This window comes from Rosa chinensis, chromosome 2, assembly GCF_002994745.2.
Source record: "Rosa chinensis cultivar Old Blush chromosome 2, RchiOBHm-V2, whole genome shotgun sequence".
NCBI lineage: Eukaryota > Viridiplantae > Streptophyta > Magnoliopsida > Rosales > Rosaceae > Rosa > Rosa chinensis.
In genome coordinates, this window is record NC_037089.1 from 7,278,662 (window position 1) to 7,302,652 (window position 23,991).

Here is a 23,991-nt window from a genome sequence, read left to right on the forward strand (position 1 = left end):
TTTACCTTTTAGTTTTTAGTTTTGCATTTTCCTTCCTGGATTTAGTTTTTGCATTCCCTTTCGGGTTTTAGTCTGGCTGCTGTGCAGTTAGTTGAGCAGTGAATGTAATGGGTGATCTCCGGATCCCCTAGATTGACCTTGTACGGTCGATATGATCTTTTCGATCACTGGAATATATTCTATTTATCTCAACAAAAAAAAAGTTGGGTACTTGGGTTTTTTGGAGTTCATATAATTAACAATACTTTTTTTTGGGAATGAAAAAGGCTTGGTAACCCCAACATAGTTGTGATAAAAAAACATAATAGGAATTTCATATGTAATGTGATGTTAATGACTTGAGTTAAGGCCCCTAATTATTTTCTTGGTTTATTGGATGTAGTTGGTACCAAATTTCGTAAGCTTTTTAATTTTTTTCTTGGAAAATACTTAACCTTTTAAATTAAAACCCAATGGAAACAAATTCTCACTCATTGTTGATTGATTTCATATCTAGCTAGAAAAAAGTTGAAACAATACCAAGTTTGGTATTTGATTCTAAGTAGGAATGCAAAACCTGCATCTAAAAAAATCGAATTCTGTTAGAAAAGAGGAATATTTCTATTTAAACAATCAAGTATAAGCAAGCACCAACCAAGGGTGTTAGAGCTTTTGGTGACTGTGATCGGCATAGTTTCTTGGAACTTGGGATTGGTCTTTAAGGGGAAGGCAATTCTACTTATTCAGATCTGAACAAGTCGAGTAAGAAAGAAGAGAAGATCATCAACAAGGAAATACCAGCTAATGTGGTTTTTGAGGACGACAACGTCCTTGCTTTTAGGGACATTAGTCCCCAGGCTCCAACACACATTTTGATTATTCCCGAAGTTAAAGATGGCTTAACTGGATTGTCGAAGGCTGAAGAGAGGCAATGTGAGATTCTTGGTCTGCTTCTCTACACTGCCAAGCTTGTTGCTAAACAGGAAGGCCTGGAGGATGGGTTTAGGATTGTGATTAATGATGGGCCAAAAGCATGTCAATCGGTCTATCGCATTCATGTCCACCTCATTGGAGGAAGGAAAATGAACTGGCCCCCGGGCTAACAAGATCTAGTCAGAGAATCTTAATGAAACTCATACTTGGCCTATACGTTGTAGCTTTTTATATCATTGGAGATCTAAAACCAGAGCTTTTTTAAATTATAAGTGCCACATGATAAACTGGCTAGCCATTAATGGCATTGCTTCTGACATTTAAGGCTTTGTGTGAGTTTGATATATATTCTAGTGAATGTCAAAATTGGTTGGTGTGCAAAAAAAAAAAAAAAAAAGAAGAGAAGGCTCAAGCTGCAGCATAAAGGATCAAGGCTCAGGCCTTAAGTGCTGCAAAAGGTCTTAGTCGAGCTTAAGCTGAAAGGGCTGCTGTTGCTGCCCGAAATGTTAATGCTTATAGGAAGAAGGACCCGACAAATGGCAGGAGAAAAGAGAAGCCAAGAGACAGATGTATTTGATGAGTACTGAAAAGGCAGTGAGACTGGGCGAAAGGAAAAATTTGAAGGCCAGTGGCGGAACCAGGATCCAAAACCTGTCTAGGCTAATTAGCAATCAGTTAAATTAGACTAATTTCTCTATAATATATATATATATATATATATATATATATATATATTTGGTACAATGACGATAGCCCATAAGAAACCAAGCAGTATCAGCAGAGGTATTAAGAGTAAGTAATTCATTCCACAATTCAAGAAGCTGTTTTTCCTTTTGAGGATACATGTATAAAAATTTAATGTACTAGCGATTAGCATTTATAGGATTAAAGAAGCAGAAAAATGAATATAACGAGAATGTTCAAGAACAAGTGAAATACTATAATTTATTTCATTTCAAAGTAAAATCAAGCCACCACATTGCCCTTCCGCTAGAATACAACAAGCATTACCAAAAGGAAGCTTAGAAACTAGCTTATCTGAAGCATCCGTATCGAGTCTAGTATCCATTAAACATAAAACATCAAGAGCAACTAAAGAAGAGAGAAAGGTTACTTGAGGGAGAAAACCTGGCCGTGAACAACCATGGCAATTCCAACTTAGGATTGTCATTCTAAACTATTAAAAGAAGAAGGTTCTGCATTGGATTCTTTAATTAACAAAGTCTCTGCCTCGTTTACAAGGACTTATGAAGAAAGATCCAAAATAAGGAGTCACATAATCTTGACTAGAGGTATGTAAATTTATGCTAGAGTTGAATCCGGTAAAACAAGTACACCATAAGTCTAAACTTGTAATATGCAGATTAACAAAATCAAGAACAAACACTCAAATAGAGAGCCAATAAAATTAATTGAGCAAAAGTAAAAGACAAACCTGGCCTTCACGAACTCAAAGCTACAATTAAACATTAATTGATAATTATCCAAGCTGAAAGAGAGAGCACAGTGACCAATTGTATAGGTAAGAACTTGAACCCAACTCACCGTTATAAGTAAAACCCAATTGAAGGCAAGGGGCCATCTGCAATCCTCAAAGCCAAATAGGCGCGGAGCCATCAAGGAGTAGAAATAACCTCAACCCAAATGGATATCGAAGAAATTCTCTGGACCAGTGCTGCGATGTCTGATTCCAAAAATCTCAATTTTCCGTTGTTGCCATGCCATATTGTCTTGGTCTCCTCCGCGGAAAAACTGATGATCGAGAGATTTATGATTTGGTTCTTCAAATTGATAATCTCTTAGATAGAATTGATTGAAACCCGGCCAAGGATCTTTCCATTTGATCACCAAAGCTACCCAGAATCCCTAAGTTTGTGGGTTCAAGTCGAGTAGCTCCAGTCTTCGGATAGTTTTTTTTTTTTCCTTTGGTTATGGGCTGAGAGAAAATATACATATACTTAGGGGTTTTTGGGTCAAATTTTTGTCTAGGCTACAGCCCAGATAGACTACCATGTAGTTTTGCCCCTGCTGAAGGCTAATGTATGTATTGTTGGTAGTGCAGCTTCACAATGCTAGAAGTGTTTCCAACCTGGGCATTGGACGTACGAATGTAAGAATGAACGTGTTTACATCTCAAGGCCCTTTAGGACTCAACAACTCAAAATTCCTAAACTGAAGATGAAGGTGGCACTATTCGTAGGTTTGGATATTCCAGATCCAGATACTAAAAACAAAGAGAATAGTGAAAAGCAGTCGAAGAAAAGCAAGAGGAAACATAAGCAAGGTTCTGATTCTGGAAGTGATAGTGGAGCTTCAGTTTTTTAGACTGATAGTGGGAAATCATCATTTACAGGTTCTGATTATTCTTCTGAAGGGAGCAGTCCAGATTACATTTGATCATCTGATCTTGTGGAGGAGAGAAGGCACTGGAGGAAGAACTAAGAAGAAGCAAAAGAAAAGGCGTAAAAGATACACCTCATCATCTAAATCTTTTGATTCGGAGTCAGCTTCTGAATCTGATTCCGATTATAGGAAGAAGAGCAAGAGGCACAGAAGAAAGCATTAAACTAAGGTAGTTGAGTAGAAGGAGAATTTTGGTGGATGGTTCAAGTCGTGTATTACCAATCGATGGATAAATGTTAACAAGCTATTCCATGAAATTAGTTCAGTTAGGGTGGTTTCCGAGATAAATGGTTAGATTTGTTATCAATTCGGCGCTAATACATTTTTGTAGATGTTTCTTGCTATTTATTTTTGGGGAAATTATTAAGTGGTCTCAGACCATAGTACACGTGGTGGTCCAAATTGATGTTATTGGCCCATATGATTTGTGTTTGTTTCTTATTGATCTTTTAATTTAATTTTTCTTTTATTTTTCACTCCCTGCATGGTTTCCATGAAATTCAAGTGATATTATTGGCTTGAACTACCACATGGCAATGCCACGTGGTAGTCCGAGACCACCTAATAATTTCCCTTATTTCTGTGTTGCTTTATTGAAGTTGTACCATAATTACATTTACTCCTAATGGAATGGTTTATGCAACTCACTAGTTAAAACAGGAAGTATAGTGAGTTTAAACTGTTGCCAAGTGTTGAAAATTAAAAATAGTTTTAGGTTTTATGGAGACAATAACTACTAACTTTTGTCGCACTCAAAACATGAACTTTAATTTAGGGGATATATTTTTCATAGGGCAATGATATAGGGCCTCAATGAGGCCTAAGATTTATGGCCTCAAATCCTAGGTGTCATGCCATGTAAGCAAATACTAATTTTATTTTCAATTTCACATAATATATCTTGCCACATAATACTATTTGCAACACCAACTTTACCCTTTTATATTTCCTTTTAGATGTTAGGGGTGAATCAATTATATTAATGAATTTAATTAGGTGACGAAAAAAAAATCAGCTATTAATTATGTATTAATTTAAGAGATATGTCTACAAATTCTTTAGCCAATATTTTTCTTCATTTATTTAAATTCTTTCCTATAATTTTTCTTTCCAAATAGCATAAATATATTGAATTAGGTGTCAAGAAATTGGCAATAACTTTATTGATTAATTTCATCCAAAAAAATAGCATTAATAAATTGAATTTGGAAAATACATATGTCTAAATTAAGAGGTAAGAAAAAAAAATTCATGTTAGTAGCTCATTAATTATCATCTACAATCTAAATATAAGGAAAATAAACAAACAGAAAATAATAAACTAAAATATAACGTTTAAACCCTAGCTACATAAAGAGAAAAGAATGAACATAAAAACATATATAATGATATAACTATGTATTTTTCACATTATATTTTCAAAATTTACAGAAACGCAACAAAGGTTGAACTCATATACTGTTATACATGTGTTATGCAAATCTATTGATCAAATGTATGTGCAAATCTATTGATTGAATTACATGAAATTTTTTCTATTCTTGACATTGTAATTTAAATCTAAGCATGAGTGTAATGAAAAGAAAAAAAAAACGACAAAATAATTTTTTCTTTTAGAAAAAAAATCAAAATAACTTAGAGTCATTAGATTTTGGAAGGCTAAAATTGTATTTTTCTCAAGAATTACATGGCATGATTTGACAAATATGTGATGTGTGTAGGTGACATAGCATGACACCTAATATTGAGGCCATAAATCTTAGGCCTCATTGAGGCCACAAATCATTTTCCATTTTTCATATCCAAATACTGAGCTTCAAGAATGAATCCTCAGCACACCATTTGTATCAATCTAAAGAAATACGTGGCCAACATCGTTGATCGTTTAATCTCCTCCAACATCTTAAATGAGTTGATTAAACATATTATGTGTAAAAATATTGTACATATAAATTTTTTTTTTTTTTTTTTGAAAGATGATCAAAGGATTTCACTCCTACCCCCATGTGACTCGAACCCATGACCTATATCTTAGGTAGTGGGTGCTCTTATATTGTACATATAACTTCTAAACGCAACAGTTCATTTAGTGCATGCATTTATAGTTTGTTATCATGTGAGAGTTGACACATCTGCTTTCACACAAAATTCAAGCTAAAAAGGAAAACACATGCAATCTGCGCACCTATTAAGAACTAATGCATTTTCATGAAATGGTAGAGGCTTATATATAGTGTGACTACACTAGTATCATCAGCTTATATACAGTGTTTAATTATCAGAGGATTCTCAGCTATCCTAGCCTGTTGGGGTTGGAGATAAAGAAGTTTTGAATCGAATTATCGAAGTAGACATGTGTGTCCCTCAAACAATGTGTAAAATTTTGTTCATGGAAAACTGTGGAACGCAAACAATAATGCCAACTATACTCAGCTTTCCTTTTACTCTAATTAAGTTTTCTTATTTCCATCCAACCTTGCAAGTGTTTCCTTTATCATATTTGTGCTAGAAAGAAGCCTATGAACTGTTTGGTTTAAAGACTATGATAAAGGAAATATGATAAAGCCTATTTAAAGACCATAAAACCTATTTAATTATTCAATATGTAGTACAAATATGATAAAGAAAACACTTGCAGGGTTGGATGGAATTAATCGTCAAGACATAGAAAGTTGGGAAATCTTTGCATTTCCATCTGCACTAGGCGGTACCGAGTGTAGCAGCTACAATGATCCCCTGGTGGAGTAACGAGGTTCGTTCACGATGATCTGCAAATTAGAAGAATAGTACATTATTAAAGCTAGGTGTGGCTCATTGATAAAAATGAGAAAGAGATGTGCAACAATAATTGGAGACTACATATTGAATCACTTGATGAAGTGGATTGTCTAGGTAGCTAGTACTCTTGGAGATATTTGCAACCAAGGCCGGACTTGAACCCATGGCCCCAAAATTGTATATGTTTTCAAAAAAAATAAAAGAGATACAAATTTTCTACTGCAATGCGCGTTGTTAAAAGTCTCATAAAAATTAAAACAAAAACGGACACGGATATGTTGGCAAATCTTTTGTCAGCAACAGAATCCCATAAAAAAATGATTATAAACAGACACACATTTGGCGACGAAAAGTGTGTCGCTAAAAACTTCTCATAGTTAGTGCAAATAGGTTTTTTTTGACTTTTTCTTAAGTTTCCTATTGAAGTAAGGAATACTAGCAGAAGAATAGAAACTAGCAAACCATATCCTTTTATGAAAAGAAAATCATTATTATACGAGACTGATTAATAGAGCAAACTTAATTGATGGACACTCTATATATACATCAACTCCTTCAAGCACCCATCTATGCATTTGTTCTGTTTCTAATTTTTCTTTGGTTTAAAATATGGAAAGTTGGAGAAGACAAGAAAATCAAGGTGATGAAGCCACTTACGAATCACAGAAGAACAGAAAGCCATTGAGTGTGCCTTTCTGGGAACAGAAATTCTGTTGGACGGTTCGCAATGTTCCGTGGGAATATTTCTTAGAGACGAAGAAGAATATGCATCGTTACAAAGACGTTATGCAATGGAACGACTCTGCAGCTGAAGAGGCATTCAATTGTGCAAAGAAGCGGTTTCTGGATAAGATTGACGGCCTTCCCTGCAACATACCACTGCCTGATCCTGATGCTTACATTCATAAAATAGATTGGAGCAGCTCCAGAACTAGTACTGGTCCGGAACTGGTTACGGATAACCAAGAAACTCGAGGCAAAGATGAAGGAGAGGTTGTTATTGATGATCTTGAGTCCCTTTCGGATCAGTCATCTTGGGGCACTGGATGGTTGCCGGGGGCATGGGACGAGTCGGAGGAGGAATCCGAAGAAGATGCTAACAGCAGAGTAGATAATGAAGAGAATCTTGATCACAAGGAAGCAGCAGATGTAGTAGGATTTGACAACAGTATTGGGAATGACCGGGATAAAAACAAAATGGTACAAGAATTGATGATGGGGTTACTTTTGGAGAGTCCATTGTAGTGAATTAGTGATGGAAGATGGGTCAATGAACCCTTTATTAAATTTGTATTTTTGAGTTTTAGCATATGGTTTTAGGAATTGAATAGAAAGAACTTCTTAGTCTAGCTTTATCTGTCTTTTCTCATAAAATGAAACTAAGGCTTCGATCTGTATCCATAATTTGTTATAGTTATGACATTTATTCTTCTTCTTTTTTCTTTTTTCTTTTTTGAAAAAGAATTTATTGAAACTTTTAATTAACAATTAAGTACGTATTTTTTCATGGAAACTAGAAATAATGTTTTTCGTATGTTTTTGAGGGGAATGGATATATATATATATATATACACACACACAGTCTGGTTACAGTGCGGACGGTACGGATTTCCCGTTTTCCCTCACTTTCCGATCACATTTTCACATCTTAACCGTTCAGGTTTTAGGTCCTAATGTATAGATCACCTATGCAAAATTTCAACCAATTTGGTGATCGTTAAGGTATCCAAAACTGAAAATTACAACAATATATACGAACGGTTCGAGTTCTACAGATTCGGTTCGTTCGTGTAAATCGCAGTTTTGGATGTCTTAACGATCACTAAATTGGCTGAAATTTTGTAGAGATGATCTATACATCAGGACCTAAAAACTGAACGGTGAATATCAAAATATGTGATCGGAAAGTGAGTGAAAACGGGAAATCCGTACCGAAATTTTAGTACGGACGTCCGCACTTGAGAAAAATCCTATATATATATACAGATTTTATCTAGAGTGAAGCTCCGCTTTGAAATTAATGTGTGAAGTTTTTTGTTGCTTTTCGGTCACATATCTACATCTCGACCTTTCAGTTTTTAGGTATTAGTGTATAGATCATCTCTGCAAATTTTCAGCCAAATTGATGATCGTTAAAATATCTAACTCACTTACACCAATGGACGGACTGAATCTGTCAACTTGAACCGTACTGGCTTTAAGGCAGTTATTAATGCCTTAACGATCATCATTTTGGCTGAAAATTTGCAGAGATGATCTATACACTAGTACCTAAAAACTGAACGGTCGAGATGTGGATGTGCGATCGAAAAGTGACCCAAAACTTGAACTTCACACGTTAATTTCAAAGCGGAGCTCCGCTCTACATAGAATATATATATATATATATATATATATATATATATATATATATATTAATGGAGAGGTTATGATTAGTTTCCCCGAACACAAGCTTTATTGCTTTAATTTTCTCACAAGTTTCCTTCCAAAGAGTGGAGAGAAATTATTAAGAAGAAGAAAATAGAAACTAAATTACCAAACGTCGTATCCGGTATCCCTGTAGGAAAAGGAAATCCAAATAGCAAAGGGATTAATAGAAACCGACCAGACCGGTTATAAATAGCGACCATTCACACATCCTCTAATTCATTTGTCTCTTGAAATCGATTGAGAGAAACCGAATTAAATTCTAGGGTCCTTCTGCTTAATCCTTTTGGTAGTGCTTTCGATCATCACAACTATGGATGGGATTCGACGTCGAAAAGTTGCTTCCAGGCCACCGAAAGATAGTTGGGAAGAGCAACTCTACTTGTCTGTAGGCAAAGAGTTATGGGAGAAACTGACCGATTCCAATAACAAGTGCATATATCTCTACCAAAACGTTGCCCGGTGGAACGACTCTGCGGCCAAAGAGGCCTTCGAAAATGCAAAAACCCGGTTCTTGGCAAAGATCAAGGAGGTTCCCTGCAACGTGCAGTCGCCAGATCCCGACGCTTATATTGATGAAATAGATTGGAGCGACTCCGGCAACCCGGAACTGGTTTTGGACGAGGCAGAAAGTAATGAATGGAGAAGTGAAGGTGAGTTTATTCTTGAGGGTTTTGAGGTTCTTGATCCTTCGTTTTGTGTAGGATGGGGGCCGGAGACGTGGTACGAGGCAAAGAAGGAAGAGGAGGTGAAGAAAGATACTGACGAAGAAAAGGCTTGGGAAGCTTATTGGGAGGTAGACCTAGCGGCGGCGGTACGTAGGAGGAGGACGAGGCAACAGTGGTGGAAAGAAGTGGTATAACTCATCATCAAGACGTTGTACCCCGAGAAATGGCGGTGGTTATCGATTGGGCAGAGGAATTTGTATAGGGAGAAGATAAAAACCTAGCTGCATGCAGTGGAACTAATTCGATGGTGTCACCAAGCTGTCCTTTAAAAATAAAAATAATAAATAGAGAGCCGTACGTTCTGAATTGTTTTATGTATTATCACCAAGATTTATGATCATGTCATATTCGAAACAGTTTTGAGCTTTGATTCCTGGCCACAAGAATTTTTTATCTTTTCTTGTAAAAAAGTTGTTTTACCATCATCATCTAAAACGTGACTACTTTTTCAATTTTAAAAGACCATATTTACAACAAGTGGTTGATAATTCCAATAAAACTTTTGGTTGTTGCTCGTGGTGTGACGAGCCTAAAATTAGCACATTATTCACGTACAAAATAATCCGCATGAAATAGAGTTATTTTTGTTTTAGAAAAAAATTGGAGATTGAAATTTGTACCCTATTTTTACAAACCACACTCCTCTATACAAGTAATTTTTTAATGAATATGTGTATGGAGAGAGTGTGGTTTGTAAAAATATGGATGTCAATTTCACCGCCCAATAATTTTCGCCAAGACCATGTAGCAATGAGTTTCTGTTCTTCGTTTTTTTTTTTATAGTAATAAGGTCATATATTCATTGAAATTCAGCAAGCAGTACAAAAACGACGTACCCCTATTGAGTCGCTATAAACGCATTTACAGAATACTCTAAAATCCTATTCTAAAAATAGAATAAGAAATCAGCATACCCCAAGTACACCTACCTTTTAAAGTAATGCACTTTTATTCTAAACAAAAACCAAAGACTCCGAAGAATTAAAGAGATAATAGAGTCAATAGTCTTTGTGACCTGAAGAAAAAATTAAAAAATACTAGGAGAAGAGGATGGGACTCCACCCTCAACTGCTTCAACTGAGAAAATAGGGCCCTGAATTGCCTTTGGAAGACAAAGCCCAAGTCGATCATCCTTGAACTCCATCAAGCCCTAGGCTTGCATTCCGCCCACTGAGTCCCAGCAGAGTAAACCTTAGGTGAACAAATTCCTTCTTCCACCAATGCCACCGTTGCCACTCGTCATCGGAGCTGGCCTTGACATATCACCACCACAACTTGTTCCCTTTGCTGAACCAACTGCCAGCGCTGTGGCGAGACAACAACCAACCAAAGTTCAAAGCCATCGCCATCGGCTGGGAAAATCCACCCGATAAACAGACAAAATCCCAGCTTGCAGTGTCGCGGCCACCCTTTGTTCCTAATGCCCAATCGCCGTCGGAGAATGATATCTCCTCAATAGTAATCTAACCCAATCTACCCGGACCTCACTCACCTTCACCACCAACTGCTACGTTGCCAACGAAACCAGCAAAAGCAAATAAGATGAAGCCGAAGCCTAAAAGAACTCCATGAATGGAAAAGGTATAGGTCTCACTGGACTAAATCAACCCGCCGCACCACAAACCCTAGAGGAGAGCTCTAGGTCAGTATGAGTTTCTGTTCTTGAGCTACTAAGATTGAAGTTATGATATCCAAAAGAAAAGGGGCCTGAATGTCCTAAATTAGAGTAACTTAGGGCAACTCCAACCATGGGGGTTCTATCCCATATTTAAGACCTAAATGAGATTTGGGCTTTCCAAAAATTCATTTTAGGGGGAGTTAGTCTCAAAAATATAAGAGTTGGTCTTAAACCAAGTCTTAAATTTGTGACTTTTCCAAAACCAGGACTATGAACAGTAGCTTGGGGCCACACATTTTCAATTAAATCAATTAATATGTTTTTGATATAATATTAATAAACATTGTACTCATATCATATTTTAATCAAGAATAGTAAAAATAGGACCCCCATATCTTCATGCATGGTTGGATATGAGAATTTGGTGCTATATTAATAGTGTAAGAAGGAGGTGCTAAAATGAGGATAGCGCCTCAAATGAGACATTATGGTTGGAGCTGCCCTTAAGGTCTCGTTTGGTTCACGGAAGGGAAATCGATTCCCTTGTCTTTCACGTGGGGAAGGGAAACTAAAGTTCCTGTCAGATTTCATTTCCTGTGTTTGGTAAAGCAGGGAAAGCATCCAGGAAATATCATTTGATTTCCCTTCCGATGTTTGGTTAGCGCAGGAAATGAAAGTAAAAATATATCCATGTTTCAATAATACCCTTATATTTTAAAATAAAAACAACCTGAAATGAATTTTCAACACTACCAAGGATACTCAAGCAATTAATGCTAGGGTATTATTGTCCAAAATTATTGCAATTAATGCTAGGAAATGGGATGAGAAACTCAATCCCATGAAGTTTGAGTGCAATGAGTTTACCCTCAACTTTCCCCTATGTCAGGAAAACATTTCCGGACTTTGTGGTTATCAAACAAAGGAAATGAATAACTTTCCTTTCCCAAGTCCTCAAATCCGAGAAACAAACGAGATCTAAGACCCACACAGACTGGATCGTGCTTTGATGTAGTTAGGTCTTATCAACTGTATTTTCCAAAACATTAATCTGAAAATTGATAAGCAGTCAGGTCCAAACTACACTGCTCCGTACTGTCCTGTACATATGAACTGTGATCAATTACCTTTAATCATAATAGCCAAAAGTTATGAGATTTCTGAGCAAATAGTACTAACAATTGATGGGAAATACAATCACATTCCAAATGCTTTGGCAATCATTGGCATCACCCCGAAAATTCTGCTATTCACCTAGGTACTGGATATTGCTCTGGCTAGTTTCAGTTTAATACTGTTTACACCACGTGACATAATTGGTTACAGCATTATAATCTAATTAAACATGTGTGCATTATTGAATATATTGAAGAGTGAAGACCTTGAACTGAAAACAGGCTGCCATGTATGGTGTGATAGGCTGGCTGCGCCGCCTACAGTACCAGCAACCAACCCATCCGGCCAACTCCTTCTAATAATAATTTCACAAAGTCAAAGGGACGAGTTGATAATTTCCAATCGTTTCAGTATTGATCTGCTTAATTTCATCCTTGTTGGATACTACTCGTATATAATACGTAGGTATAATTTTTTTTTTAATTGAAAAAGACATTCAATCCGTAAGGCTTGAGCGAGAGAGTGATATGTTTTTGTATGAATATAGGGTTGGACTTGTTAATGTCAGGTGATTTTGGTTGTTTAATTTGTTATACTTCTAGTTGCGGAGACCTATTTACTGACCGAATTTAATTAATTTCAATAATGCGGTTTTTAGTTTATTATGGTGATTTTGTCCATCCGTAAAATGACTGATAAAGTGATCACCATAAATAATTAAATAGAGTACATAATTGCATTCACTTAACTATTTCAATTTGCTTAATTATGTTCTTTTTATATATGTAGTAAAGACAATCAAGATGGGGATACTCGATCGAATCATGGCTCATCAATCTTTCGTGGGTTTGTAGTGTTGTATTGTGTTTGATGAACTCAAGTCTTCATTCAACTTGTGTTATATTCTTTGTTCGAAGGTGAAAGTTCCCCTTATTTTGTTGTTGGGCTCACTAAATAGAAGTTACCATAACATACATGAATATTTTTTTGATGAAGCATAACATACATGAATTAAATGACTCAATCCTAGTGCAAACATATACGGCTGGTATGGCATGATAGCATCTTCAATTATGAATCTATGATATAGACGGATCCATCCAACCTTATAAATACAAGAGTGGTTACATCAGCTAGCTCACCCACATTCCTCTGACATCCACATTACCATATATGATATAGTGGATAACGATCACAATCTAAAGACAAAACCTTTGCAACTAGTGCCATAATATTTTCATAAAAATTACAAACTGATTAAGCAAGTTAAAACATACCAGGATAGTGCTTAAGCTTGACCACTTCTAATTTTGGGATCCAAATTCTCTGATACTATCATTACTAGAATCTCTATTTCTTTGTTGGGTTCCTGTTGGACTTGTTGAAGCACAAAGTACCCAGTTGCCCTTTATCTTTTTGGTTCGTAATTTCGCGGCTTAAAATAACGTTAAACACGGGAAGAAGAGCAAACCGCCATGGAAGCGTCTCGCTCTCTCTCTCTGTCAGTCTCCGGTCAACAATTCGCAGCCCCAACACAGCTAGTTGACATACCTCATTTTCTTAACACCCCACTTACCCAGAAGCCTCTACTGATTTCAAAAGAAGCATTGGGGGTGCTATAAATCTTCAACCATTGTAATTGTTCCCAAACTTCTTAACTTTCAGGCCAAAAAGATTCGAAATTTATCTACTGTTTTAATGCCTGTTCGAATTTTGAATCTTTTGTACTAGTAAAAGAGCAAAGCCCACCATGGAAGACAAGAAAGCAGCACCAAACGACGTCGTTGTGCAGATTTCCGGCGCCGAAGACTCCACCTTTATGTTTTCGCCGCAGCCTTCCCGAACTGGGTCTCCTCAAAAAGGGTTCCAAGGCTCCAACTTTGAGCTAACGGAGCTCAGAGTAGCCGCCGGCTCTGCTTCGCCGGAGATCACAGCAACCACCGCCGGAAAGCCGCCGAGAATTCCCGGCGAGCTTCGCCGGGTTTCGCTTGCCAGGTCGGCGTTCTCCAAGCCCAAGTCGAGGTTCCAGGAGCCAACTTACGTTAATGAAGTCAAGGTTGCTGAAGAAATTCCCAAGAGAAAGTCGAGCGCAAATTCACCCAATGTGGCTTCACCAAGCACTAAAGCCGCAGCCACTACTCCCAGAGAAGGTGTAAGATCAAACCCTATAACGCCGAGAACGCCGTTGATCGGAACACCGGCGCGTGGAGAAGAGGATGAGGAAGATGATGAAGAGGTGTACAAGACAGCCAATCTCAAGGTGCACCAGAAATCGGGTAAGAAGCTCAAAAAGTTGGTGTTACTTGAGTGGACTGTGTTTGTGTGCGTTGTTGGGTTTTTAGTTGCTTGCTTAACTGTTGATAAGTTGGAGAGTAAGAATGTTTGGTCATTGGCACTGTGGAAGTGGTGCGTGCTAGTGTTGGTTGTGTTGTGTGGTAGGTTGGTTACAGAATGGCTTATTAACATTTTGGTGTTCGTGATAGAAACGAATTACTTGCTTAAGAAGAAGGTTTTGTATTTTGTTTATGGGTTGAAGAGGAGTGTGCAGGTGTTTATTTGGTTGGGTTTGATTCTACTAGCATGGGGTTTGTTGTTTGATCATGGAGTGAAGAGGTCGAAGAACACGTCTAAGATTCTAGGTTATGTGACAAGGGGTTTGGCTTCTTGTGAGATTGGAGCAGCCATATGGCTGTTGAAGAATTTGTTTGTGAAGCTTTTAGCCACTTCTTTTCAGTCCACCAGGTTCTTTGATAGGATTAAAGAATCAATCTTTCATCAGTATGTTCTCCGCAGCCTATCGGGGCCTCCATTGGTGGAGATGGCTGGAAGAAAATTTGGGAAGGAAACAAGTAGTGGCCGGTTGAGTTTCAAAAATCTGCCAAAAGCTAAAAATGATAGGAAGGAAGGGCCCAAAGAAGAAGTGATTGACGTAGAAAAACTTTCAAAAATGAAGCAGGATAAAATTTCTGCTTGGACGATGAAAGGGTTGATTAATGTGATAAGTGGTTCTGGGTTGTCTACCATCTCCCACACACTAGACGACATTAACGATGAGGAGGTTGAGCAGAGGGATATAGAGATTACTAGTGAGTTTGAAGCACAGGCTGCAGCTTATGACATTTTCCTGAATGTAGCCAAGCGGGGTAGCAAGTGAGAATTTCTGTTATTTCCGAGTGTTCCTTTTACTTTTTGGTGACTTGGATTTTCGTATAAGCTTTCTGACCCTGTCAAATGGACTAGGTACATTGAGGAAGATGACCTCTGTCGCTTCTTGAAAAAGGACGAAGTCGAGCTCGTATTTCCTCTGTTTGAAGGTGGAGCAGAAAGTCGAAAGATAAAAAAAAAGCCTTTGAAGAACTGGCTGGTAACTTCTTTGTCAATTCACTCTATTCTCTCATTATATATACTTTCAGTCTGGCTTCTTTTTTCTTCTTCTTTTTTTCCAGAATAATCTGCCAAATTTCCATTTTGTACTCACCTACACATCTGTACTGTGAAATGTATACTGTATAATACTACCACAAACTAAATTTACATACTTAGTTGTGACATCCAGCGGTCACACGTAACTATTAAAATTTAAATTACGCTCTGCTAGGATCCTAGTTCTATCATGTCATCAACATTGATGTAGGAATTCAGACTTTATAAGAATGCTTCGTGTCATGAATCTTACCATTGTTCTATTTTGCAGGTGAATGTTTACAACGAACGCAAGTCATTGGCACATTCCTTAACTGATACTAAAACAGCTATAGAGGAGTTGAATAAGCTTGGCTCAGCTGTTGTGCTTGTTGTGATCCTTATCGTGTGGTTACTTCTGATGGGATTTTTGACAACCAACATACTGGTCTTTATATCATCACAGCTTTTACTGGTGGTGTTTGTTTTTGGTAACACTGCTAAAACTGTGTTTGAAGCCATCATATTTGTCTTTGTGATGCACCCATTTGATGTAGGGGACCGTTGTGTTGTTGATGGAGTACAGGTAACTCTGAAATCCTAAATTACCTTATTTACTGCTATTAAAAGAACCTACTTGACACTTTGAAACTTGACAGTTGATTGTTGAAGAGATGAACATATTGACAACGATCTTCTTGAAACCTGACAATGAGAAGATATACTATCCAAATTCAGTACTGGCTACTAAACCCATCAGCAACTTTTATAGGAGCCCGGAGATGGGTGATGCTGTTGAGTTCGCTGTTGATGTTTCTACAACAATTGACACTATTGCGAGCATGAAAGCCAGAATAAAAACGTATGTTAACTCCAACTTACTGTGCTTCTCTATTATTCACTCTATATTTTTACTCTTCGAGACTATTTCAGCTCAACACAACCAACTTATTACAAGCTTGTAGAGTTCTCATGACAATCTTTCTTAGAAGTATATTTACAGGCAGTACCCACTTATTTAGGCCTGGTGATCCTATTGCTTTATAATGACATAAAAGATTAGAATCATTTAGTCTACAGATGACCTCTTTTTATCTGCTTAATAGCTGCAAGCTAGGTTTCTCAAAAGGGAATAGTCTTTTAAGTAAGTTCCCTCGAGTGATTCTGCTATCCTGGTAGAACATTTTGCTTCCTTGGAGAACTAGATCCCGATTATGGTTTTCTTCTTCAATCAGTCGTTTCCCTTGTTGATGTATTCCCAACTATAGCTTACAATAACAAGCACAGATGTGGGAGTGTTTATAACTTTATATGAATCTTGTCTGACTTTTGGTGGCTTATGGTCAGCTCAGTTTTTTCTTTGCGCGCCTATTGATTCTTCTCGATTCCTATCTCACTTGTTCATTAACTGACATGCACTGGTACGCACCTCAAATATATTTATATGGATTGATGAAGAAATATTTTAAACTTCAGGTACTTGGAGAGCAAGCCTCAGCACTGGCGTCCTGCCCATAGTGTGGCGGTGAAGGAAATTGAAGACGTAAACAAGATGACAATGGCTCTTTATATTTCTCATACTATAAATTTCCAGAACTATGGAGACAAAACCAGCCGCCGAACAGACCTAATCTTAGAGCTGAAGAAAATATTTGAAGAGCTTAATATAAAATATCACCTCCTGCCTCAGGAGATTTATCTCACCAAAGTTGGGTCAGCAACTACAGAGCTTCCACCCTCATGGCGCTGACAAGTTTTGATAGACTATGATATAGAATGTCCGAATTTCTACCAGATGGAGAAAGAGTCTCAATGTCTTGAAATTGAGACTTTTGAGATCTACATGATGTAGTATTTTTGAAATTGTTCATACCAGTTTTGAGTGAATTCATGTTATACTGTAAAATTGATTATTTAATACAAAGACCTGTACTGTGAAAATTCCATTTACATAGACCTGTCCCTGTTCTCTCATCATTGCTTCAAAGATGACGATGGTTCCTTAATCGAGTTTCGTACATGGCTTCACTGAAGTCCGTATGCTTTTGATTTTGAATTGATTTGTGATATGAATTATGAGCGCTTAGGGACGAAACATTTGTATCCTGATAGTAGTGGAGATATTGAGAGCAACCTTTAGTGACGAAATATTTGTCGGCAAAAGTCATTCATCGGTGTATATATATGCTGCGAATAATCTTTGCTGATGAACAGTACAGTGGTATAGATCGTCGGCAAAAATCATTCTTCAGTGTGTATTCTTCCTTATGTTTTTTTTGGTTATATTTCTTCCTCAAATATTCATTTAGAGCCAGCAGAAAGAGTTTACATTTTTGAATCTTGACCGATATTCAGACCCTTAATCATTTTTAAAAGGAAAAGAATTGACAGAATGAAAATGAGATACAAAATTCAATCTTGATGTTTAATTGGGCCAATCAGATAACCTTATCCACCAATCCCTATGGAGAAGCTGACACCTAGGACAAAGATAAATTGACAATGCCTTTCCCACCTCTCATATTGCTTGCAGCTCTTTCCACCACCTCTATGACTATCTTAAACCCACTCAAATTCCTTCATACCAATACCAAGCCCTCAAACTTGCACCAAAATTTCAAAGTTAGAAACAGAAAACAACCCAAGAGAGAGTAATGGCTTCAAGCTCAGCAGTTACAATGGCTATGCCATTGCCCAATGCCACCACCAAAAAGAGGGTGGTTCAATCCTCAGAGGCCTTCTACAAGCCACTACCCCTCCGGCCCTCAAAGGCTGTGTCCTCGCCATCAAGATCAAGTGGAAGACTTGAGGTCAGGGCTTCCCTGAAGGAGAAGGCCGTCACCGCAATCACCGCCGCTGCGCTCACGGCCTCGATGGTGGTCCCGGACGTGGCGGAAGCCGCGTCTGGAGTCTCTCCGTCGCTCAAGAACTTCTTACTCAGCATTGCTGCCGGCGGCACTGTACTTATTGTGATTATTGGAGCTGTAATCGGAGTGTCCAATTTCGACCCTGTCAAGAGGGGCTGAGAATATTGAAATGTCATTCACTTTGGTTGGGAATGTTCCATCTTCTTTATGTATCTGTTTAGTTTTCCTTGTTATGTTTACCTTCTATATCATCGTGTAATATGACTCTTCTTCCCTCTCAGGAAACTGTGAATGCTGAAATCTCATTTTCTATTTTCAATTCAGAAATGAATACAGAACCCAATTTAGAAGCACCCAGAATCGAAAAGCAGCAAATTGCAGAACTGAAATTACAAATATCTAGTCATAAATCAGATTCTATCACGACTTCTTGCAGTAAAGCACATGATGCTAGTCAGAAGAACAAACATCTTAATTCCAAAATTTCTAGAAAGGCCCGCAACTACATCTAGGTTTTACAAGGATTATTTAAATGATGATACGCTAACTTACCAGCTTTCTCCCATTCAAGTGTGTATAATCTCCAACCAAAGAAATCTACCCCTTCTGAAACGAATTAATGGAACTTAATCTTGTTAATTACCTAGAAAGCTTTGAAATCACATCAAGCATGTATCTGCTCTCTGCAGAATAGTTCACCGGATCTGCCTTAACCACTGTGATCTTCACCCTCTGCTCGTCGCCATACAACTCCTCTTTGATCTTAAGCTTGAACATAAACTGGTTGAAAATACTGCTCCGGATTATGTCTGCGAACTTTTCCTCATCCTGCCCCTCGTATTTCAAAAAGTACAACTCCTTTGCTGTGCAACCCAAGATCTCTGCCCCTGATTCCTGAAAAGCTGTCACCCAAGTCAATCCAGTATGGTCCTGAATTTGGGCTTGAAGAAGATATCTATAATCACACTCCTCAAATTCTTGATTGCACCTGTCACACTGCCATCCTCCAACTCCTGACCTCGACACTTTCTTGCTACACTGTCTATCTCCAATCATCAACGGGCATGCTGTGTAACAGAAAGAATCGGTTTTAATGAAAGATATGGTGGCCCTCACAGTGACCCAGTCTGGCTTATCTGATCTTCCAAGACCTTCATTCTTGATCTGAGAAACAGTTTTGCGTATGTCATTCTTAGTTACTCCTCCTGGCATAAATTCCTTAGAAATGGACATGGAAGCGGCATCCTTTCCCCCTCGATCAAACCAGTCCCTCACCTGACGAGCCTCAGGCAAATCTGGGTTAATGTATAGCTGGGTAGAATGAATTGTTCCTATGGATTTCCCACTGAAGTCATTAACCTTCCCAGCTTTGACAGCTAAAACTGGAAAAACACCAGAAGCCAACATCTCTTCCAGCTTTTGACCTTCCCTGTTACAGACCTCCCCCCATAGGGTTATCTCAACGCTCCTACCAGAGCAATCCTTCAGATGCAGAATTCTTCTCTGAGTTTCCATACCATTCTTTCTCAGGATAGTAGTAGAAGGGTTGACAGATGTCACAATGCCAATAACATCAAGTATAGAATTACTCTCAGCATTCTCAATTGCACTAATAGGCTTGAAGTCAAACAGCTGGTCTGGTATAGAACCATCTTCATCAGGGCACAGTTCCACAGTTGAACTTGCATCCAGAGTTATCTCCCAATCACTTTTCAGATGATTAAAGTTCTTCTGCGCAGGTTTTAAGCTACCCTTTGATATCAAGTAAACTTTGCCGACCTCAATAATATCATAAAAGCGGTCAAGAACGGCATTAAAGCAGGTCACTCGTATTTCCCCACCCTCAGAGTCAAGGAGGTCGAAAGAGAAAACCTTACCATCTCCTCGAGCATTGTTATACCGACGCTGATCCCCTTTTGCAGTGACTCTTGCCTTGATAGCCCACCTTCCCTGATAAGGATTTAGAGCATTAATAGGTATAATACGTGCTGGCGCCTCATTCTTGAACACGGGGCCACGATTTTTATACTGTGGAGGTGGCTGGTAGGAAGGCTGCACAGTAGCTCGGAAATTTGGCACACTGGGAGCTGAGCTTTCAGGATGAAATGTAGGTCTGGGATTGGGAGTATTGTAAAAAGAGCTTTCAGATTGGAATGTAGGTCTGGCATTTGGCATACTGGAAACAAAGTTTTCAGGATGAAAAGAGGGCCTGGGATTCTGCCATTTGGGAACAGGCCCTTGGCCAATCATATGATTGTTGCCATAGGCAGACTGCTGAAAATTGTTCTTAGGCAATGCAGTGTCAGTAGTTGGACCAGACTCAACATATTGTTTTGGATTCCCAATAATCTCCGAGTCCAGTACAATAGTTTCCATATTCAGCACAACAATAATCCTGTACAAGAGTTCAAGGTCAAAATCGGCCACAAACTTGCTTCTCATCAGGAAACATAACTATGAATAAGAAACCCAGTAACTCCATTGTCAAACTCTCATAGCCGGTTTAATGCACTCACAAGGTTTCACAGCTTACCTCTATGATCAGTTCTCTACTCACATCATTTTTAGCTTCTCTTAACTTAAATAAACTCTTTATAATTTCAACCCCCATCTTTTAACAAGTTACACGAACATCAAGCACACATACAACAGCTAGCTTGCTTGAATCCACAAATTGAAAACAAAATCCTCAATTACTAGAGACACGCTACAAGAAACCGTCCGAAAAATACCTGGAGATTTGTATTCACTGAGTGCAAATTTTTCTGTACTTTTTAGCTTAGAAAGTGATTTACTCAATTACTCACAATTTCAAAACTCAAATTCTCAAACTACCAAAACAACATTCAATTTAATTCAGCTCTATATAGCTCATTTTGCTTCTGAAATCTCAAGTCATCCAAATGAACCAGAAAACCCTAACCATCCGGTCAAAAAATTAAATCAATTAATGAAGCACATCAACAATCACATCTCATAATCCAAATAGATCTTAATTAACCAAAAATCGAAAATGAGAGAGAGAGACGAACTTGCGGTTCTGGACTTCGCTGCAAATGTACTCGGTAAGCTGAACGACGGAGCCTTTCCTGACCTGGCCGGTCTTGACTAGCCCGTTGAGCTGAGTGGCGACCATGGCGTGCTGAGACCAAACGCCGTCGGAGACCATGAGCCGGTACCTCTCCTGCGAGCCGATGAGCTTGATATCGGCGACCTGCATCAGCGGCTTCAAGTTGAGATCACCGCCGATGATGGCGGAAACCGCGTTCGGCGTCAGTTGCACCGGCATACCTGAAAACCCTAGGGCGTGGCGTACGTCGGCGTACGTCGGCGAGGGTAGATTTGGAAAATTGAGGAAATGAGAGGGAGTGGCGGGGTGTTTGGGTGAAGGGTTCAACCGACTGATGAGAAAGGAAAGAGGGATTTTGAATTTCGAACTGGGTTTGGGTCACTGGACTTGGATCTTTATATATGAAGACGCTCATAATTAGAATTACAGTTATATCCTCCGATCCTGCTCTTTTTTACAGGTTTGCCATAGAAGGATGGCATTGGTGTAATAATAGTAACCATCCGGGTCATTTAATATTTCTTGAGCGCGTGTTGAATGCTCTGAGATTCGGCGCAATATGAGCTGACGTAAATAATGTGGCTAACTTTCCCAAAGGAGCCTCGAAATAAGGTAATTATTTACGGGCTTGCCATAACCAAACATGGTGCAATGGCGATCTGGTAGTTAACTGCCCACATTGCGAGCGTCATTTCTAAAAACTAAAAAGGTTTGGAGCCGATGAGTTGCGTCTCAGGCTCTCTTGTTTATTAGTACTGTGGTCTGTGGGCTGCGCTTAATTTTATCTGTGGTTCTCGGGTTGGGCTCGTTGCACCCATTTTTCATCTATCCTCTCGCACTTTTTTTTTTTGGCGGAATAAACATAATATGGATATAACGTGTCGCAACCATACAAAATCAATAAAACACGACCGACTAGTTGGTTCTGGTGGATCCATTTCACCGACTCCCACACTTATTTATGAAATCTGAGTTTCGTTTACTTTATATGGCGCGAAAATAACACTGATATTACATCATAGGATTAAAAACATATTAAGTTATCAGTCTATCGAGTCATAATCTCCCATTTCACCAATCTCCACACCTTCTTTTTCTAAAAAATGAATTTCATTTACTTTCCACTACATGAAAACAACGTTGACGTAACTTTGCACTCTATGAAGATTCTTGTACTACTATTTGAGGTGAAGGTTATATGTCTCCTTCGTTGTACATTGGTTCTCATATTATTATTAATATTTAAGCGTAGGACTGAGCCTCCCAATTAGGCTGGGTTCTAAATCCTTTAAAAAAAAAAACAACGTTGATGTGACATCACATAATCAAAAAACACAATTTGTTGTTAGCTTATTGAACCATGATCTCCAATTTCACCAACCTTAAACCTTCTTTCCCTGAGGCCTAAGTTTTATTTATTTTCTGAACACAAAAATAATGTTGATGTTACGTCACAAAATCAGAACACATAATATGTTCGTCACTCTAACGAGCCTCGAATTCTCATTTCACCAAACTCCAAACCTCCTCTATTTGGTAGATAAAATTTTAATATACTTTACACGACATAAAAACATCACAATTCGACACGAAAACGATAAAACACAACACGTGTTATTGGACGAGACGACGAGTTAACCTTTGTGCCCTCATTCGCCAACATCCAAGTCTCAGAAATAGGGGGGGTCACATCAAACGTATCTCCCGAGTCGCAACTCCATCTTATTTCTCCCAAAATCACACTCTACCCACAACACTAGTTCTTCATAAACCCCGACACCCCCAACTCTTCCACCCAAGACTGAAAGTTAGGGCAAAACACTAGGAGGATAAAACCCAGCAATGACAGGATATCTACCTGAAGAAGTCCTAGAACAAATCCTTCACTGTTTGCCCCCAAAAGCTATAGTCAAATGCACCCTAGTCTGCAAATCATGGAAGTCAAAAGCTCTGACTTCATTCACAGCCACCTCCGCCGCACAGTCCAAACCAGCCACCTCCGTCTCCTCAGGTCAGTCGACGTGGAGCAAAACCACCGTGACTTCTTCTCCTTGCATTGGGAAAGCCCTGAATTCAGTGAGTACACTAAGCTCGAAAGCCCGTTCTGTTTTATTACAAACGATGAGTACTGGCTCGATGACGCTAATTATTGGCCAATATTGAAGGAGAAGACTACCCCTAGAATTGATGTGGTTGGAACTTGTAATGGACTTATATGCCTTGCCGATTTTTTGTGCCTTATTTGGAACCCATCAATTAGGAAGTATGTGGTTTTGCCTAGAACAACTGCTACCAAGCTACCCAAAAGAAGGATTTGACTAGGGTTATCAAAAGTTTCGAGTTTGGTTACGATTCTCGGAACAAGAACTACCAGGTTTTAAGAATTTTAAGTGACGGTTTTCGTGAGTTTGAGGTTTATTCCTTGGCCAGGGGGACTTGGAAGACCCTTGGTGATATTCCTCTAGATTTTATGCCTTTTGATTATAGTGATAGCCTTGAACATAGGCATGTTTCTGTCAATGATGCTCTGCATTGGTTGGTTTTGCGGCGAGAGAAGAACAAGGACAATGCCATTGTTTGTTTTGATCTGGAGGCTGAGACATTCGCTGATCATGGTGGTGCCTGATGCTTTGAGGAGAGAGTTATGCTATATTTCGAAGTATAGGGAGT

General features: G+C 38.5%; 5 protein-coding genes and 1 pseudogene across 6 annotated transcripts; 5 read left to right on the forward strand and 1 right to left on the reverse strand.

Moving 5' to 3' along the window:
* Window positions 1-1,213: 1,213 nt before the first annotated feature.
* LOC112183568 lies at window positions 1,214-3,478 on the forward strand (annotated as a pseudogene).
* Window positions 3,479-8,833: 5,355 nt separating this feature from the next.
* LOC112183569 lies at window positions 8,834-9,382 on the forward strand. Its single transcript, XM_024321944.1, has one exon. The coding sequence runs from the start codon at window positions 8,834-8,836 to the stop codon at window positions 9,380-9,382; it is 549 nt and encodes a 182-aa protein (XP_024177712.1).
* Window positions 9,383-13,297: 3,915 nt separating this feature from the next.
* On the forward strand, window positions 13,298-17,334 carry LOC112184821 (mechanosensitive ion channel protein 10). Of its 2 annotated transcripts, none has more exons than XM_040513811.1 (6): window positions 13,298-13,518; window positions 13,712-15,132; window positions 15,223-15,346; window positions 15,677-15,970; window positions 16,044-16,246; window positions 16,861-17,334. In XM_040513811.1, the coding sequence occupies exons 2-6, from the start codon at window positions 13,733-13,735 to the stop codon at window positions 17,132-17,134; spliced, it is 2,295 nt and encodes a 764-aa protein (XP_040369745.1). In that variant the 5' UTR covers window positions 13,298-13,518; window positions 13,712-13,732; the 3' UTR covers window positions 17,135-17,334. The 2 variants fall into 2 exon arrangements, with proteins under 2 accessions (XP_040369745.1, XP_024178823.1); XM_024323055.2 differs by having other exon boundaries at window positions 13,298-13,517; window positions 13,645-15,132.
* A 606-nt stretch (window positions 17,335-17,940) lies between these two features.
* LOC112184824 lies at window positions 17,941-18,531 on the forward strand. The gene has a single exon (XM_024323058.2). The coding sequence runs from the start codon at window positions 18,039-18,041 to the stop codon at window positions 18,408-18,410; it is 372 nt and encodes a 123-aa protein (XP_024178826.1). The 5' UTR covers window positions 17,941-18,038; the 3' UTR covers window positions 18,411-18,531.
* LOC112184823 (replication protein A 70 kDa DNA-binding subunit A) lies at window positions 18,498-21,680 on the reverse strand. Its single transcript, XM_024323057.2, has 3 exons — window positions 21,284-21,680; window positions 18,895-20,646; window positions 18,498-18,634 (listed from the first exon to the last, which is right to left on the reverse strand). The coding sequence occupies exons 1-3, from the start codon at window positions 21,538-21,540 to the stop codon at window positions 18,529-18,531; spliced, it is 2,115 nt and encodes a 704-aa protein (XP_024178825.1). The 5' UTR covers window positions 21,541-21,680; the 3' UTR covers window positions 18,498-18,528.
* Window positions 21,681-23,163: 1,483 nt separating this feature from the next.
* Window positions 23,164-23,947, forward strand: LOC112183570 (F-box protein At3g22350-like). Its single transcript, XM_024321945.1, has 2 exons — window positions 23,164-23,397; window positions 23,603-23,947. The coding sequence occupies exons 1-2, from the start codon at window positions 23,164-23,166 to the stop codon at window positions 23,945-23,947; spliced, it is 579 nt and encodes a 192-aa protein (XP_024177713.1).
* Window positions 23,948-23,991: the final 44 nt, after the last annotated feature.

What these genes read in the sequence shown, in the direction of transcription:
- LOC112183569 (XM_024321944.1), top strand. Translation starts at nt 8,834, where the DNA reads ATGGATGGGATTCGACGTCGAAAAGTTGCTTCCAGGCCACCGAAAGAT.
- LOC112184821 (XM_040513811.1), top strand. Translation starts at nt 13,733, where the DNA reads ATGGAAGACAAGAAAGCAGCACCAAACGACGTCGTTGTGCAGATTTCC. An exon ending in GTAGCCAAGCGGGGTAGCAA is followed by an intron (nt 15,133 to 15,222) that starts GTGAGAATTTCT and finishes CAAATGGACTAG; the next exon opens with GTACATTGAGGAAGATGACC. An exon ending in GTGTTGTTGATGGAGTACAG is followed by an intron (nt 15,971 to 16,043) that starts GTAACTCTGAAA and finishes GAAACTTGACAG; the next exon opens with TTGATTGTTGAAGAGATGAA.
- LOC112183570 (XM_024321945.1), top strand. Translation starts at nt 23,164, where the DNA reads ATGACAGGATATCTACCTGAAGAAGTCCTAGAACAAATCCTTCACTGT. An exon ending in TTGGGAAAGCCCTGAATTCA is followed by an intron (nt 23,398 to 23,602) that starts GTGAGTACACTA and finishes GGTTTTGCCTAG; the next exon opens with AACAACTGCTACCAAGCTAC.
- LOC112184823 (XM_024323057.2), bottom strand. Translation starts at nt 21,540, where the DNA reads ATGCCGGTGCAACTGACGCCGAACGCGGTTTCCGCCATCATCGGCGGT. An exon ending in AGCGAAGTCCAGAACCGCAA is followed by an intron (nt 20,647 to 21,283) that starts GTTCGTCTCTCT and finishes ACTCTTGTACAG; the next exon opens with GATTATTGTTGTGCTGAATA. An exon ending in GTGATTTCAAAGCTTTCTAG is followed by an intron (nt 18,635 to 18,894) that starts GTAATTAACAAG and finishes TTGTAATTTCAG; the next exon opens with TTCTGCAATTTGCTGCTTTT.
- LOC112184824 (XM_024323058.2), top strand. Translation starts at nt 18,039, where the DNA reads ATGGCTTCAAGCTCAGCAGTTACAATGGCTATGCCATTGCCCAATGCC.